At 46.7% G+C, this 14,247-nt stretch overlaps 1 protein-coding gene across 2 annotated transcripts in view; it reads left to right on the top strand.

Moving 5' to 3' along the window:
- The first annotated feature begins 1,687 nt into the window (after positions 1 to 1,687).
- ATP13A2 (ATPase cation transporting 13A2) overlaps positions 1,688 to 14,247 on the top strand; it is a 38,291-nt gene continuing 25,731 nt past the window's right edge. The window contains exons 1-5 of one of the 2 annotated variants that reach the window (XM_083511406.1): positions 1,688 to 1,832; positions 7,505 to 7,578; positions 9,021 to 9,188; positions 10,560 to 10,618; positions 12,334 to 12,436. In XM_083511406.1, coding sequence (XP_083367532.1) covers positions 1,823 to 1,832; positions 7,505 to 7,578; positions 9,021 to 9,188; positions 10,560 to 10,618; positions 12,334 to 12,436 — 414 coding nt within the window. In that variant the 5' untranslated portion in view covers positions 1,688 to 1,822. The remainder of the gene's footprint in view (positions 1,833 to 7,504; positions 7,579 to 9,020; positions 9,189 to 10,559; positions 10,619 to 12,333; positions 12,437 to 14,247) is intronic. The other variant, XM_083511407.1, reaches the window with a different exon arrangement.

Here is a 14,247-nt window from a genome sequence, read left to right as displayed (position 1 = left end):
GTTCTGCAATTCACTCAAAAATGTTGGCAAACTGTTGCAAACGATCCCCTGAAATGTTTTTCGGTGGAAACCGATGTGTTTTTATTATCGGAAACAGAATTAGCCCTCGACGTCTGAACAAGTTTTTTTGAAAAAATGCCTAAGCCGCGCGGTCACAATTTCTGCTAAAAATCTGATGTTCTGCAATTCATTCAAAAATGTTGGCAAACTGTTCAAATGATCCCCTGAAATGTTTTTCGGTGGAAACAGATGGGTTTTTATTATTGGAAACAGAATTAGCCCTCGACGTCTGAACAAGTTTTTTTGAAAAAATCCCTAAGCCGCGCGGTCACAAATTCTGCTAAAAATCTGACGTTCTGCAATTCACTCAAAAATGTTGGCAAATTGTTGCAAACGATCCCCTGAAAGGTTTTTCGGTGGAAACAGATGGGTTTTTATTATCGGAAACAGAATTAGCCTTCGACGTCTGAACAAGTTTTTTTAAAAAAAATCCCTAAGCCGTGCGGTTACAATTTCAGCAAAAATCTGACGTTCTGCAATTCACTCAAAAATGGGAGGCAGAGATGCAAGAAGGCATGTGGGGGGAGAGAAAGAGGGACAGAGGCCAGTGTTGCTCACGGCACCCTTGACCATCATTCAAGGCACCCCAGGGTGCCACAGCACCCTAGCTGAAAACCCCTGCCCACCCAACAAGCATCAGACATACATCACAGAAAGAGGCAGTCTTGTCTCTTGGCTTGTCTCTTGTCATGATACCGGACAGTTTGCTGGTTGCCCTTTCCTGACCAGTCTGAGCCTTTCCCTTGAAATGGTAAATACCTCAGTTCTTGAACCCATTGTCACAGATCTACCCCTATTTATGTGAGAGGTTTATAGCTTTTGAAGGATTTGTAAGTGAAAAGAACTATTGGGAAAGGTTTTTCCTTCAACTGCAGAGTAAATATCTGGGGTCATTAAGAGGGCTTCAGGATTGCTCTGTGAACTCAAAGAAAGTGTCTTTTTTTCAGGGAATATTTTATAATTTTTGAATGGTGAAGGATTGGTTTTTTCTCTAGGAATTAGTTTTTATCCAAGATTTTTTGTGCTACAAAAAATAAAATAAAATAAATGAGCAAGGAAAGGTACATATAGTATCCACTTTCAATTCATAGTCTTTTTTACAGTCCGTTTTCACAGACGCTAATGTCCTAGACATTGAAGGAGCGGGGGGGGGGGGAGAGGTTGTTTAGGGAGGATTATTGATCCTTTCATTCTGTTGCATAGTGTCTTTGCATCAGCGTCCTCTGGGTCAGTCCTTTATTTATAATTTGTTTGTATTGGCCCTGTGAGAGATGGGAAGGTTCGTTGTGTTCAGTTGACGGCATGCGAATCAAGATGGGTTACCCTGACCCAACAACCTGCCCCCTTACAAACAAGCCGCGCTGCCCTTTTTATTTACTTTTTTACTCTCTGCCGTGGCTTGGCGCCTCTGGACCTGGAAAAAACTGCAGCTTAAATTACCCTCTCTTTTAATAAATATGTGTGTGTTGGGGGTGGTGGAATTTATTTAAAAACGATGCAAGGAATGTGGAATACGCGACTGGTGTTCTTGGGCCCTCCTGGTCCCGATACCAGGGGGGAACCTGGGGAAGGGGCGCCACTTCAGCCCCTGAGGGGAGGAACTACGACTCCCGGCAGCCTTTGCGCTAGGCCCCGCCCCTCCAGCTGCCCGGCCCCGGACCGTCAGCTGCAGTTGCTTCGCGCTGGCGGGCAGCGCGCGGGAAGAAGGCGGCTGCCGCTGCGGCGCTGCTCCACTTCCACTTCCTCCTCGTGGAGGGGGGCCATGAGCTCAGGTGAGCCTCCCGGCCAGGCAGGGAAAGGGGGGGGGGGAGTCTCGCCCTTTCCCTGGGATTGAGGGGGGCTCCCTGAGGGGAGGGGCGCCACGGAAGGGAGCAGGTGCGGGGCGCTCCTTGCAAGGTCGGCCCAGGAAGGGACAGCTGCTGCTGCTGTTTTCGGGGTCGGGGGGCTCAGCGGAGAGGGCCGCCCGAGCCGAGAAGGGGGGCACATGGTGAGGCAGACACAGGCGTGCCCCCCACCCACCCCCGGACCAGCCTGGGCTGCCCCACATCCTCCCACGTTCCCCGAAACTGCTGACTTTCCTCTTTCTTTCATTTTCTTTCGCCTCAGTGAGCGATTTTTTTTGAGGGGGAGGGGGAGAAAGGGAAAGTTTCTGAAGTTACTCAAAGTGGGACTTCCAAGGAGCCAAGGACTGAACCGCGGGGGGTGGGGGGTCGAGTTTATAAAGGATAAAGGTTTAAAAAAATAATCTATAGTTTTTCTATTGGGAGGAGGAGGTTTACAGTTGGGAGCACAGAGAGCTGCTGGATCAGGCCCAAGGACCCCCCTCTAGTCTGGTGGTGGCTATATGCGTTTTGTGTTTTATGCCCCACGTTGAGTAAAAGACTAGATTGGACGCCTGTGATCTTTGTAGGACTAGATGACGCCTGTGATCTTTGGACCAAATGTGGTATATAAATTTAATAAATAATAATTCAGTAATTGTGTTCCCGCTGTGGCCATTCAGATGCCCCAGTGGCGAGTGGCAGGGCCTGAGCATCATCTCCCCACCACCACACACACAGGCTCCCAAATCAGTCTTCTTTAATGGGGAGGCCCCAGTTGCCATTCTGAAGGTAGAAGTGGACACCACAGAGAGTCTTGCTGAGGCAATGGCAAGTTGGCGTTTGGGGCTTTGGCCCCTCCAATTCCCACCCAGAAGGGCCTCTGGGACAGTCCCTGCAGGATAGACATGAGAGAGACTGATTTGTGGAAGGTTCTGGGCCATCTTATGCCTTGAGCGGGGTGGAAAGTGGGTCTTGTGACTGGGATTGTATAAGGCTGCATAGCAGAGAATGTCACAGACCATCTTAGCTTGAGGGAGAAAGGGGGAAAGAAAGTTGTTTGTGTTGGGCCCAGCTGTGTGTTACAAACTCTGTCCTGGAAAATAAAATGTGTTGAGAAAATGCCGTTGCCAAAACTGGATGTCTAGTTGCCATTTTTGACCAAGACGGCTCTAAAGTCTTGTTTTTCAAATGATGGGCTGACTGTGAATGATTCTCAGTTAAATGTCTGGTTAGTTCAGATGAGATCCTTAAGCTAGGTTAAGAGCTTTGAAGTTTGAAAGAAGAAAAGTCCCTTGATCCAGGGACAGCCCACATATCTATTGGCCTGTTCTGACCTCTTTTTCTTAACGGTGACTGCTCCTGCTCAGGCTGTACAGAAAAAGCATTTTGGTTCCAGAAATTCATTCCAATCGTGCAAATAAAATATAGAATTCTACAGGATGGGGTATTAGTGTGTGAAAACAGTCCAGGTCCAATGATCCTCAGATAGTGGAGATATCTGGTGCCATCCTGGCTCCCTGGCATTTTCACTTGGCCGCAAGTGGTCAAGAGCCAGGTGCAAAATGCGCCTGGCTAATTTCAAACACTGCTGCTCACTAAGAACTTTCTGTCGCCTCTAAAACTGCTGGAGATCCCGTAAAGGCCCTTTGCACCAACTCCTGCGATTCCAGCAATGATTGATGCTGCCCTTTCAAGCAAATCATGAGGGCTAGGAACATGCTCTTTCAAAAGGGGCAGCTGCTTTTTGCAGGAAGCCATATTCAGTGGGCTGTCAGTGCTTCCCTGCCCTCCTCCTCCCTAACAGGCATGGTGACAGTAATGAAAGAAGGAGCTAACTTCATTCAGCCCACCTTCCAGTGTCTCAGGAATCTGCCACCAGCAATTCATAAGCAAAATCTCTGCCTCCGAGAGCAAACCGGTTTCTCCTTCAGCTGTGGCTTTGATCACGCCCTGCAGGCGGCATTGTCTTCATTTGGTACCTTTTCCCCATCGATAATATAGCGCACTATTAAAGCGGCACATGGTGCTCACTGAACAACATGCAGAACACCTAGGTTTCCAATGGGAAATTCAAATTTTGATGTGGCACTTCAAAACTAAGAACCTCACATTCTCAGTGTTTTAGACTCTGTGCCTCTGAAACAGTTTGACTGGCATCAAATGTGGGAACTCAGTTTTGAATGAATGCCTAAATATCGAAGACAGAAATACCTTCAGGTATCCAAAGTACTGTAGTTTGAGATAGGTCTGAATAAAGGCAGTCTACTAGCAAAAGGGTACAGCTTCCTGGCAAGGCATCTTCAGCAAACAAGTCCCCAGCCCCAGTGCGTTGGTGGAATCGTGCAGGGGACTTCCAGAACCGTTTTCTGCACCCTGTCACAGCTTTTGTAGGAGGGGGGAGAGGGGCTGGGGACCTAGCTGGCAGACAATACCATGGTGGCTCTCCAGCTCACCTCCCTTTTGAAGCTGAGGGGAGGGGAGGAATTGGAGGGAGAGATGTCCTCTGACCATGTTTCAGGGGAGAATGTTGCTTTTAAAAAATCCACCCAAATCTATATTGTGGACATCCTTGTGAATGTGAATCTGCAGCGAGACTTTGCTTCCACCTAAAAGATAACAAATGTTAATAAAGTATAAAGACTGGAGCCAAGCTTCCGGATGATAATAATAATAAAATACATTTTTATTTATACCCCACCCTCCCCAGCCAAGACCGGGCTCAGGGCGGCTAACAACCAATAATAAAAACAAGTTGATTAAAATAGAATTTAAAAGATAATGATTAATAATAATTTATTAATAAATTAATGATTTATTAATTTAGGAATCTCCTAAAACAGCAACCCAAAGTAATTAAAAACCCAGTACAAAAGACAACCAAATGTAGGTTTTAAAACAATAGCAAAAAAAATAAGAGCACCTACACCAGAGACCTTTTTACTTAGCTGGAAAAGCTTGTTGAACCAACAATGTCTTCAATTGTTTCCTGAAAGTACAAATAGTGGACGCCTGTTGCAGCTCAGCAAGGATTCATAATGTTTTAATAAGATTAATTGGCTGGTAAACAGGCACATGTGTGCGGAGAATCTTCCTGGCTCCGCTTGCCTTTGCAGTTCTGCCCCCTGCCCTTACGGCTGGTTGCCTCCTTTTGCCCCAGAGCAGTGTTTCCCAAACTTTGGGTCATCAGCTGTTTTGGGGCTACAGTTCCCATAATCCCAGACTGCTGCTCCTGTTAGCTAGGGGATGATGGGAGTTGTAGCCCCGAAACAGCTGGAGACCCACGTTTGGGGAAACACGGCTCTGGAGGGTTTTTTAGTGCTGAGGAAGAAAAAGACTGTGACAAGCATGGGGCCACTTCAGTCCCTTGTTGTGTTCCCACACACCACCAAATTCTGGAGGCGCACCTGCTTACCTTTATCAGAAGAGGGCATTTCTGAAAGGGCCAACTGCCCCTGCCAAAGACTCTGCTCCAAACCCCTCCTCCTACCTGCTCTTTCCTCTCTCCCTGGGTACACATCACTGCTTTGCACATAACACTGGCTGCCCATTTTGCTCATTTGGAAAATTCCACCTGATGAAACCGGTTTGGTCACTGCTGTAGCATTTAAGGGGGTTTGGCTGGCGGCGTCGTGCCCTGTCAGCCGTGTGGCTTTTGACCTGAGCTTCCTGCTCTGTGGGTGCGTCAGGTGTGCAAGCTCCCTTAGCAGGGCAAGCCAGCCAGCCAGCCGGCTGTCGACAGCAAATGGCAAAGATAATCTGCGGAGCAACTTGGCGCTCCCTTGGCCTGGTGCCAGCCTGCTGCTTCCTGCAGCCGTGTTTGGGAAAGGGGTGGGAATGGTGGCGGATAGGTAGCACAGCCTCAGGTGCAGCTCGGCCACGTCTTCCCTTGGAATAACAGGACAGAACCCCAGGAGAAACAAGTAAGCAGGGATTTGGGGTGGGAGCAGGTCAGCCCCCAAAGACGGTAAGAGCCTCCAACTGCTTCCCTGTATCCCAGCGGCCTTTTTGCAAGAGGATGAGAGCTGGTGAAAGGTGGAGGTGCTGCTGGGTCAAGACTGGCTGGAAGGCCAGGCAGCTTCACTCAAGCTCTTCCGCCTTTGTCCCAAGACCCCACCTTCTGAAATAAGGAGTAATAGTCAATGAAGGAATTAGAGAAAATGTGGACTATGGCAGATGAAGATGATGGACTTTTCGGAGGTAGCTGACCTGACCGGAAGTGTCCGCGACCAGAAGGAGGAGGAGTACCAGGAGGAATGGATGAAATTTAAAGAATATTTAGTTAAATATGTTAAGATTTGCAAATAGAAATACTTGCAAATACCAGATTGGCTTAGGATTTAAATATGTGATGCTATAGAATAATATGTTTAAAGTTAATATGAAAAGTAAGAAAGATGTTAATTGATTAAGTAAATTTTATGAGAAATTAGTTTTGGAAAACTGTTACAATGATATACCGTATTTTTCGCTCTGTAAGATGCACCAGACCATAAGACGCACCTAGTTTTTGGAGGAGGGAAACAAGAAAAAAAATATTCTGAATCTCAGAAGCCAGAACAACAAGAGGGATCGCTGCGCAGCCTGCATTCGCTCCATAAGACACACACACATTTCCCCTTACTTTTTAGGAGGGGAAAAGTGAGTCTTATAGAGTAAAAAATTCGGTACATTGAAATTCAGCCAGGGGGATTCGAGGAAGTCACTTAACAATGTTAATAATAGCGGAATAATTATAGTTAGGATTTATGTTTGTTTGTTTGTTTGTTTATAAATTTGGAAAATCAATAAAAAAATTGGAAAAAAAGAAAGAAAAGAAAATGTGGACTAGCATTGCCTTTGCTGCAAGTTTTCTGAGTAACAGGGTGTCTTTGCACGAGCAGAGTATGTGTGCTTGGCTGCAAAGGCTATGCAAGACCTCAGCTGCTCTCCAAGCTAATTGAAACGGGGCTTTCAAGATCTTTGCTCTTCTCCCTGTTCATTCAGACCCACTCATTCTCCTTCATAACTCATTTATTTTACAGCTCTCCCGAGACCTTGGTTCCTTTACCAGGAAGAGGGAGCAGGGGCAGCTTTCAATAAACAAGCAAGCAAAAATTACATACCACTTACCAGAATGAGAGGAACGCGGGTGGCGGTGTGGGTTAAACCACAGAGCCTAGGACTTGCCGATCAGAAGGTCGGCGGTTTGAATCCCCGCTACGGGGTGAGCTCCCGCTGCTTGGTCCCTGCTCCTGCCAACCTAGCAGTTTGAAAGCACCTCAAAGTGCAAGTAGATAAATAGGTATCTGGCGGGAAGGTAAACGGCGTTTCCGTGCGCTGCTCTGGTTCACCAGAAGCGGCTTAGTCATGCTCGCCACATGACCCGGAAGCTGTACGCCAGCTCCCTCAGCCAATAAAGCGAGATGAGCACCGCAACCCCAGAGTCAGTCATGACTGGACCAAATGGCCAGGGGTCCCTTTACTCTTTACCTTTCCCAGAATGAAAGACCCCAGAGCCGTTCTGGCTGGGATTTCAACCTACTCTTTGGTCCATAGCCACAGCAGGATGAAGCACCTTTATGCCTTTGTCCCGCATTTAGGAACATAATTTTGTACTGATCTCATTCTCTTTCTGATTGCAGACACCAAGAGGCTGCTGGGAGGCCGGCGACTCGGCTACTGCACCCTCAGCCAGAGCCCCCCTAATACCTGCATGGTACGTACAGGGTGGGGGGGGGGCGGTGAGGCCTGTCGGTTATGGGAGAGAGAATCAAGGGCAGAGCTCATTTGCCTCTGCTGCGTCCTTCTTAAAGGTCCTTAAACCCTGTCTGGAGGCGCTTGGGGGATGGATGGTGGCTAACAGATTGAGGTTGAATCCTGACAAGACAGAAGTAGTGTTTTTGGGAGACAGGAGGCAGGCGGGTGTGGAGGATTCCCTGATCCTGAATGGGGTAATTGTGCCCCTGAAGGACCAGGTGCACAGCCTGGGAGTCATTCTGGACTCACAGCTGTCCATGGAGGCACAGGACAATTCTGTGTCCAGGGCAGCTGTCTACCAGCTCCATCTGGTATGCAGGCTGAGACCCTACCTGCCCGCAGACTGTCTCGCCGGAGTGGTGCATGCTCTAGTTATCTCTCGCTTGGACTACTGCAATGCGCTCTATGTGGGGCTACCTTTGAAGGTGACCCGGAAACTACAACTAATCCAGAATGCGGCAGCTAGACTGGTGACTGGGATCGACCGCCGAGACCATATAACACCGGTCTTGAAAGACCTATACTGGCTCCCAGTACGTTTCTGAGTACAATTCAAAGTGTTGGTGCTGACCTTTAAAGCCCTAAATGGCCTCAGTCCTGTATATCTGAAGGAGCATCTCCACCTCCATTGTTCTGCCCAGACACTGAGGTCCAGCACCGAGGGCCTTCTGGCGGTTCCCTCACTGCGAGAAGCCAAGTTACAGGAAACCAGGCAGAGGGCCTTCTCGGTAGTGGCACCCGCCCTGTGGAATGCCCTCCCACCAGATGTCAAAGAGAAAAATAACTAGCAAACTTTTAGAAGACGTCTGAAGACAGCCCTGTTTAGGGGAGCTTTTAATGTTTTAAGGTTATTGTATTTTAGTGTTCTGTTGGAAGATGCCCAGAGTGGCTGGGGAAACACAGCCAGATGGGCAGGGTAGAAATAATAAATGATGATGATGATGATGATGATGATGATGATCAACAACAAAGTTTCCTGGAAAGCCACGTGGATAAGTGAGTGAAGGAGATGGGGCAGGGACGACTGCAGTATACTTGGTCCTTCCCCAAAGGAGGTTTTGTTGCCATGGGAACTGCTTTGCTCTTTTGCCCTCAGGCTAGCAATCTGGACAGTCAATTCACATCCCTTCAGCTGGCCAGATTTGGCCTGAGGGCCTCCAGTTGCCAACCCTTGTGCTAGGTTGCAGTAGAATTCTTTGTAAGCTGCTATCATCACTGCAATTTAACCAAGATACCATTTAATTGGCGAGAGAAGTCATTCCCCATCTCAGGAGGAGGATGCTGGGGTCTCTCTCGAATGCACCTTCTAAATTGCAAGGGTTCCCCCTCCCTCTTGTGTGTATGTTTGCGGAGGTCATAATTGGCATGGGCCTAAAACGCCTGTTTTTGTTCTACCCCCAGGAAGTCACAGGCTACCAAAGCAAAACATGGAAGATCATCCTCTGCCACTTTTTCTCTCTGCTGATGGTGGGAATCCCACTGATAGTTTTCCACTGGAAGCCACACTTCAAAGTCCGGGCCAAATGCAGCCGCTGCCCTCTCCACCAAGCTGACTGGGTGGTCATCCGTGTGAGTGGAATTGGCGGGTGGCGAGGGGGAAAGGCTGGGGAAAGAAGGGGTGGTGTGATGGAGCAGGTGTGCAGGCACACTTTCACCATTTGTACCCCAAATGTCACATTTTCAGAAATGACCAAGCGTGCTGGTTATAGGGGAATTAAATATATGAATCCCCGTGGACTCAAGTGTGGGGGTGAATAACAAAAGAATTGGCTGGGTGCCTAGATTCAAAACGTGGGGCTAGCACACAGAAAGCTCCAGCAGAGTTTAAAATCAAGTCACAACTTGTGCAGCAGTACAGTGTCAGGAATATAGGTCATTGGACCCTTTTATCCCATTCATGATGCTCCCCTTTTTCTACCCCCTTTTCAAGGAACAGACCACACTAAGTAAGTTTAAAATGTCTTACTTACAGATTCAAAGGTCTGAAACACGTGTTGTTCCATGCAGCTTCAAGGAGAACATCAGCCAAATACTCTTGAGTAGAAAATACAGAATATGATTCCAAACATGTGCTCTAAGCTTGGGAGCAAACTTACACATGTTCTCCTTCATTGGTTACATGGTGCAGAAAGAGAGAGAAAGGAAGTAGAAAGCTTCATTTCTGAGGGCGCGTGACCTAGTTGAGTCTAGGAACACAGCTCTATTGTCTTAACCCCTTCATGTACTAACTAGCCCTATACTTGCTAGTTATGCTTGACTGCAATTTCCCACAATGGTGGCATGCTGCAGATTGAGCCTTTTGTTCCATGGCGAGATGGTAACCTCCTTTGAGGGCCACATTTGAAAACCCTGAAGCCTCAAGGCAGTTCAGTCAGGCTTGTCCAAGTCTTGACCCCTCTCCATGCGGAATGTGGCCCTTGAGGGGCTCAACAATTCTGAGCTTCCTTTGTTTGAGGGAGTTGTACTCTGCCTTTCAACGAAAAAACCCAAATTTAAAAAGCACAATAAAGCAGATTTAATCCATGCAATTCAAAAATATTCAAAAAGGTACTAAAACCCATTTAAAAAACCACATGTTACAAGCAATTCTTTGCTGCCTGTCTGGAAATTGAAGATTTTTTTTGTGGGGAGGGGGTGTCAACACTCTGTACATGTCCTGTGATCTGTGTTTGGTTTGGTGAGTTGCAGATTGATGTCCTCCAACGTGGGGTTGGACTAAATGACCTTTGAGGTCCCTTCCAACTCTGCCATTCTATGATTTCAGGTGTCTGGGAGGTTTAAAGCTGCAGGTGTCAAGCCCCCCCCCCCCCAGGAAAGAACTGGCTAGCTGTTTGATCAGGATAAGGGCCAGCACTTCAATCCTGTTCTCCTTTTTTTGATTCTGTGAGCCAAACTCTTTCCCCACAGCTGAGCCAAGTGCCCTCTGTGCTTCTCTTCCAGGACCAGTTTGGCCAGTATTTCACAGCCTGTGTCCGAACAGAGCAGATGGTAGAAGGCAGGTGAGTGAGGCGACGGGGGTCACTCTTGCCTGGTCTTGAATTTGCAGAAGACATGAATGAATCAGAAAGGGGCTGGGGGACATGCAAACTGTTTGTGGGTCAGAGGTGTGCCCCACAATAAGTGTCCCAACTGTGGGCCTTTGGCCTTGCAAATGCAGACCTGAAACGTATAAATGGCATTGCAGCAGTTCCAACTTCCAGTGGGTTCACCCCACCCTGTAAAAGACCCTCTCCACAGTGTTAGAAACTCAGATATATAGTCATAATTGCCAAATAGCACCTTTAACCTAGGTTATGGTTGCCACAATGGAATGTCTAGTTCAGGGGTCAGCAAACTTTTTCAGCAGGGGGCCGGTCCACTGTCCCTCAGACCTTGTGGCGGGCTGGACTATATTTGGGGGTGGGGAAATGAATGAATTCCTATGCCCCACAAATAACCCAGAGATGCATTTTTAAAAAAAGGACACATTCTACTCATGTAAAAACATGCTGATTCCTGGACCATCCGCGGGACGGATTTAGAAGGCAATTGGGCCGGATCCGGCCCCGGGCCTTAGTTTGCCTAGTTCTCCCCCCCCCACCCCCCGGGATATCATCATCATCATCATTTCTATACCACTTTCTATTTTAAAGAACTAATCTCAAAGTGGTTTAAAACAAGCAAGGATAAAACAAATTCACGCGTCAAGGAAAATATTTCGGATCCTTGATTAAGTGACATTTTGCTTTCCCCAGTTGGCAACCTGGCATCTGTAGGATGTGAAACACAAGAGCAGTCAAGTACAACATTCCTAGAGTGAACATGTTTACACATGGGGAGGGATGTTTGTCCAGCCAGTAGGTAAACTTCCTGTTTCCTTCTGGGCTGGGACAGACTTCCTCTGCATATGACTAGAGGTGGGTGTGGCCTCACCTGTGCAGGTAATGACAAAAGCACAGGGCAGGGCAGCCATCTCTCTCTCTTTCACCACATGCATCGAAGAAACAACATCTACTGAGCCAAAGATGCCCTCTTGGCTTCCAGCCAAGAGAGGACAAAGGGACTGTCTTCTTAAGAGATAGATTCCAAGTGTATGCTACTTCAGTAAGCTAAGCCTGCCTTCTGGGATCTGATTGTGAACAGAATGTCAGTAAACTCTTTTTATACTTTTGTAGAATAATAAGAAGATTGTGTCGTCTCTTTTATTTTATGAGGGAATAAGGGGGAAATACCAGAACAGTTATTACAGAGGCTTTAGCGAGCCTGAGCAAAACGCATCTGTTGCAAACTTAAAATTAAGGGGCATGTTACTCTGCTGAAATTGTGGAACTTGTTGGATAAGGATATAATCAGACAATATATCCTCTCCTGCATCCCTGAAAATTTCCACAGCACCCAGAGATCTCCACGTGGTTGCAGTTGGACCCGTGCCAGTTGCAAAACGTGCCTGGAGCCTAGCTAATTTCTAGCACTGCCTCCCCCTTGAAGCCCGCCGCCAATGCCTTGTTTACATTGATAACGCGGAGTCCAGATCCAGGTTGAAGTCATTCAGCCCATACTGAGAGAGGCACTCTCTCTTTTGTTACGACTTTGCATGCTTCAGCATGACTGGGACTTACGCAGGAGAAAATGTGTTTGGAGGCTAAACCCTCCTCTTTGAAGAGGATGAGATTCAAACTGAGGTCTAAGCTCTGTGCTGTTTCCTTTGCCTCTTTCCCTCCCTCTTCCTACAAAGCCTCGAGTACGGAAGAGACGGTGGAGGAGACAGCATCGCTGTGGGTGTGTTTGAGGATGAAGATGAAAGTCGAGACACAATTGGGCTCCATCGGAAGGAGGAGGTCAGTTCAGTCCCTTGCATCCCATGAACCCAGAACCTCTCGGTCTGCCTGACCCAGCTGCATAGATCCCTGGAAAACCTCCAAGTATCCTCCCACGTTTTCCTGGAACCCCAACCTGCGCCGCCTCACAGGCATGCATGTGAGCCAGAGAACTCAGATGGGCTTCCAAGTGCCTCTAGGTTCTATATTTAAATATGCCCATATATATATATATGTACTTTTTATTAGTTTTTTTAACATATCGTTTTCAACAGTAATTAAACATACTTTTACATCTTATTCAAATTTTTGACTTCCATCAATCCTGTCTGAAAAGTTTCCAGTATAATCTCTCAGTATGCATTTCTTATCTTCCCTATTACATTTCAAACTCATAACCAATCTCTCTCTCTTTTTCTACTTTGTAACACTTCGTATATTTCTCCTTACAAAACTTATTGTAGTCCTACTAGCGTAATTTGTTGATTACAGTTGCTCTTCAAATAATTCATATACGTCTTCCAATCTTCTGTAAATCTCTGGTCCCGCAGGTTTCGAATCCTTCCTGTCATTTTGTCCAATTCTGCATAGTCCATTGATTTCGTCTGCCATTCTTCTTTCATCGGAATTTCTTCTTGTTTCCATTTCTGGGCTAACAACACTCTTGCCGCCGTTGTTGCATATAAAAAGAATTTAACATCTTTCCTATTAATGTTCTGATCTATAATACCAAGTAAAAATGCTTCTGGTTTTTTAAAAAATGTCTATTTCAACATCTTTTTCATCTCATTATATATCATTTCCCAGAAGTTCTTTACTTTTTTACATTCCCACCACATATGATAAAATGTTCCTTCTTTTTCTTTACATTTCCAACATTTATTATTTGTCTTATACATTTTAGCTAATTTCACGGGTGTAATATACCATCTATACATCATTAAATATGCCCTTATCTCAGCTTGAACCCTGCAAGGTAGTCTAGTCTGAGAGCGGCAGTGGGAAACAAGAGAGACTTGCCCAAGGCTGCCGCCTGAGATGCCAAAGACCCCAGTGTTAGAAACTGGGATAGAAAAGATAGGAGCCAAATGGGTTGTAGGTGCCAAATCAGAATGTCTAGTCGCCTTTTAAAAATATATATAAAAAATTTGTTGCCGGGTGAATCGGGGAGTCTCAACAGCTGATTCATACGTCAGCATGGCAGCAGAAAAGACGTGTCAGATCAGCTGACTGCAGCCAGAACGGTGAAGATGCTTCGCGCCAAGGGTCGTGCCTGGACATCTTCATCCATCCAATCGCAAAAGGCTGGTTGCCAGTCGCAAAATGCAACAGGTGCCCGGCTAATTTCAAATGCTGCTCAGAGCTCCCTGCAGCTGGCAGCCCCTGACTCTTGACCTGCTTACTCCTCTGTGCCAGTGTGTGTGCCCCCTTTGCCCCACCCACCCCCTTTGCACCCATCTCTCTCTTCTGGGTTCCATTCAGAAAAAGGGGAACAATGACATCCCACTCGTACATTGCTAAGGAGACCAGAAGAGCATAAAATGAAGTTTTATTTTATTCTATTCACATAATATACATTCTTTACAACAAACAACTCCAAAATAAGCAGACAATTCCAAAATAAAATCATGAAGGGGACAGGTTACCCCACCTAGGTCTCTGTAGTCACCCCGCCCCCCACTAGGCCTCAAGACTTTTCAAATTACTTTCTCATTTAGCTTTTCTCACAGATGCTGCTGCATAAGCAAAGCGTTCTTTTTATCAGTGCAAGAAAGCTCCAAAAGATAATGAATGGCTCTGTCAATGCCAAGCAGAAGCAGGCCTGAGAACTG

Source organism: Podarcis liolepis (assembly GCF_965112155.1).
Source record: "Podarcis liolepis genome assembly, chromosome: 7".
Taxonomy (NCBI): domain Eukaryota; kingdom Metazoa; phylum Chordata; class Lepidosauria; order Squamata; family Lacertidae; genus Podarcis; species Podarcis liolepis.
This window is presented reverse-complemented; position numbering and strand designations above follow the sequence as displayed.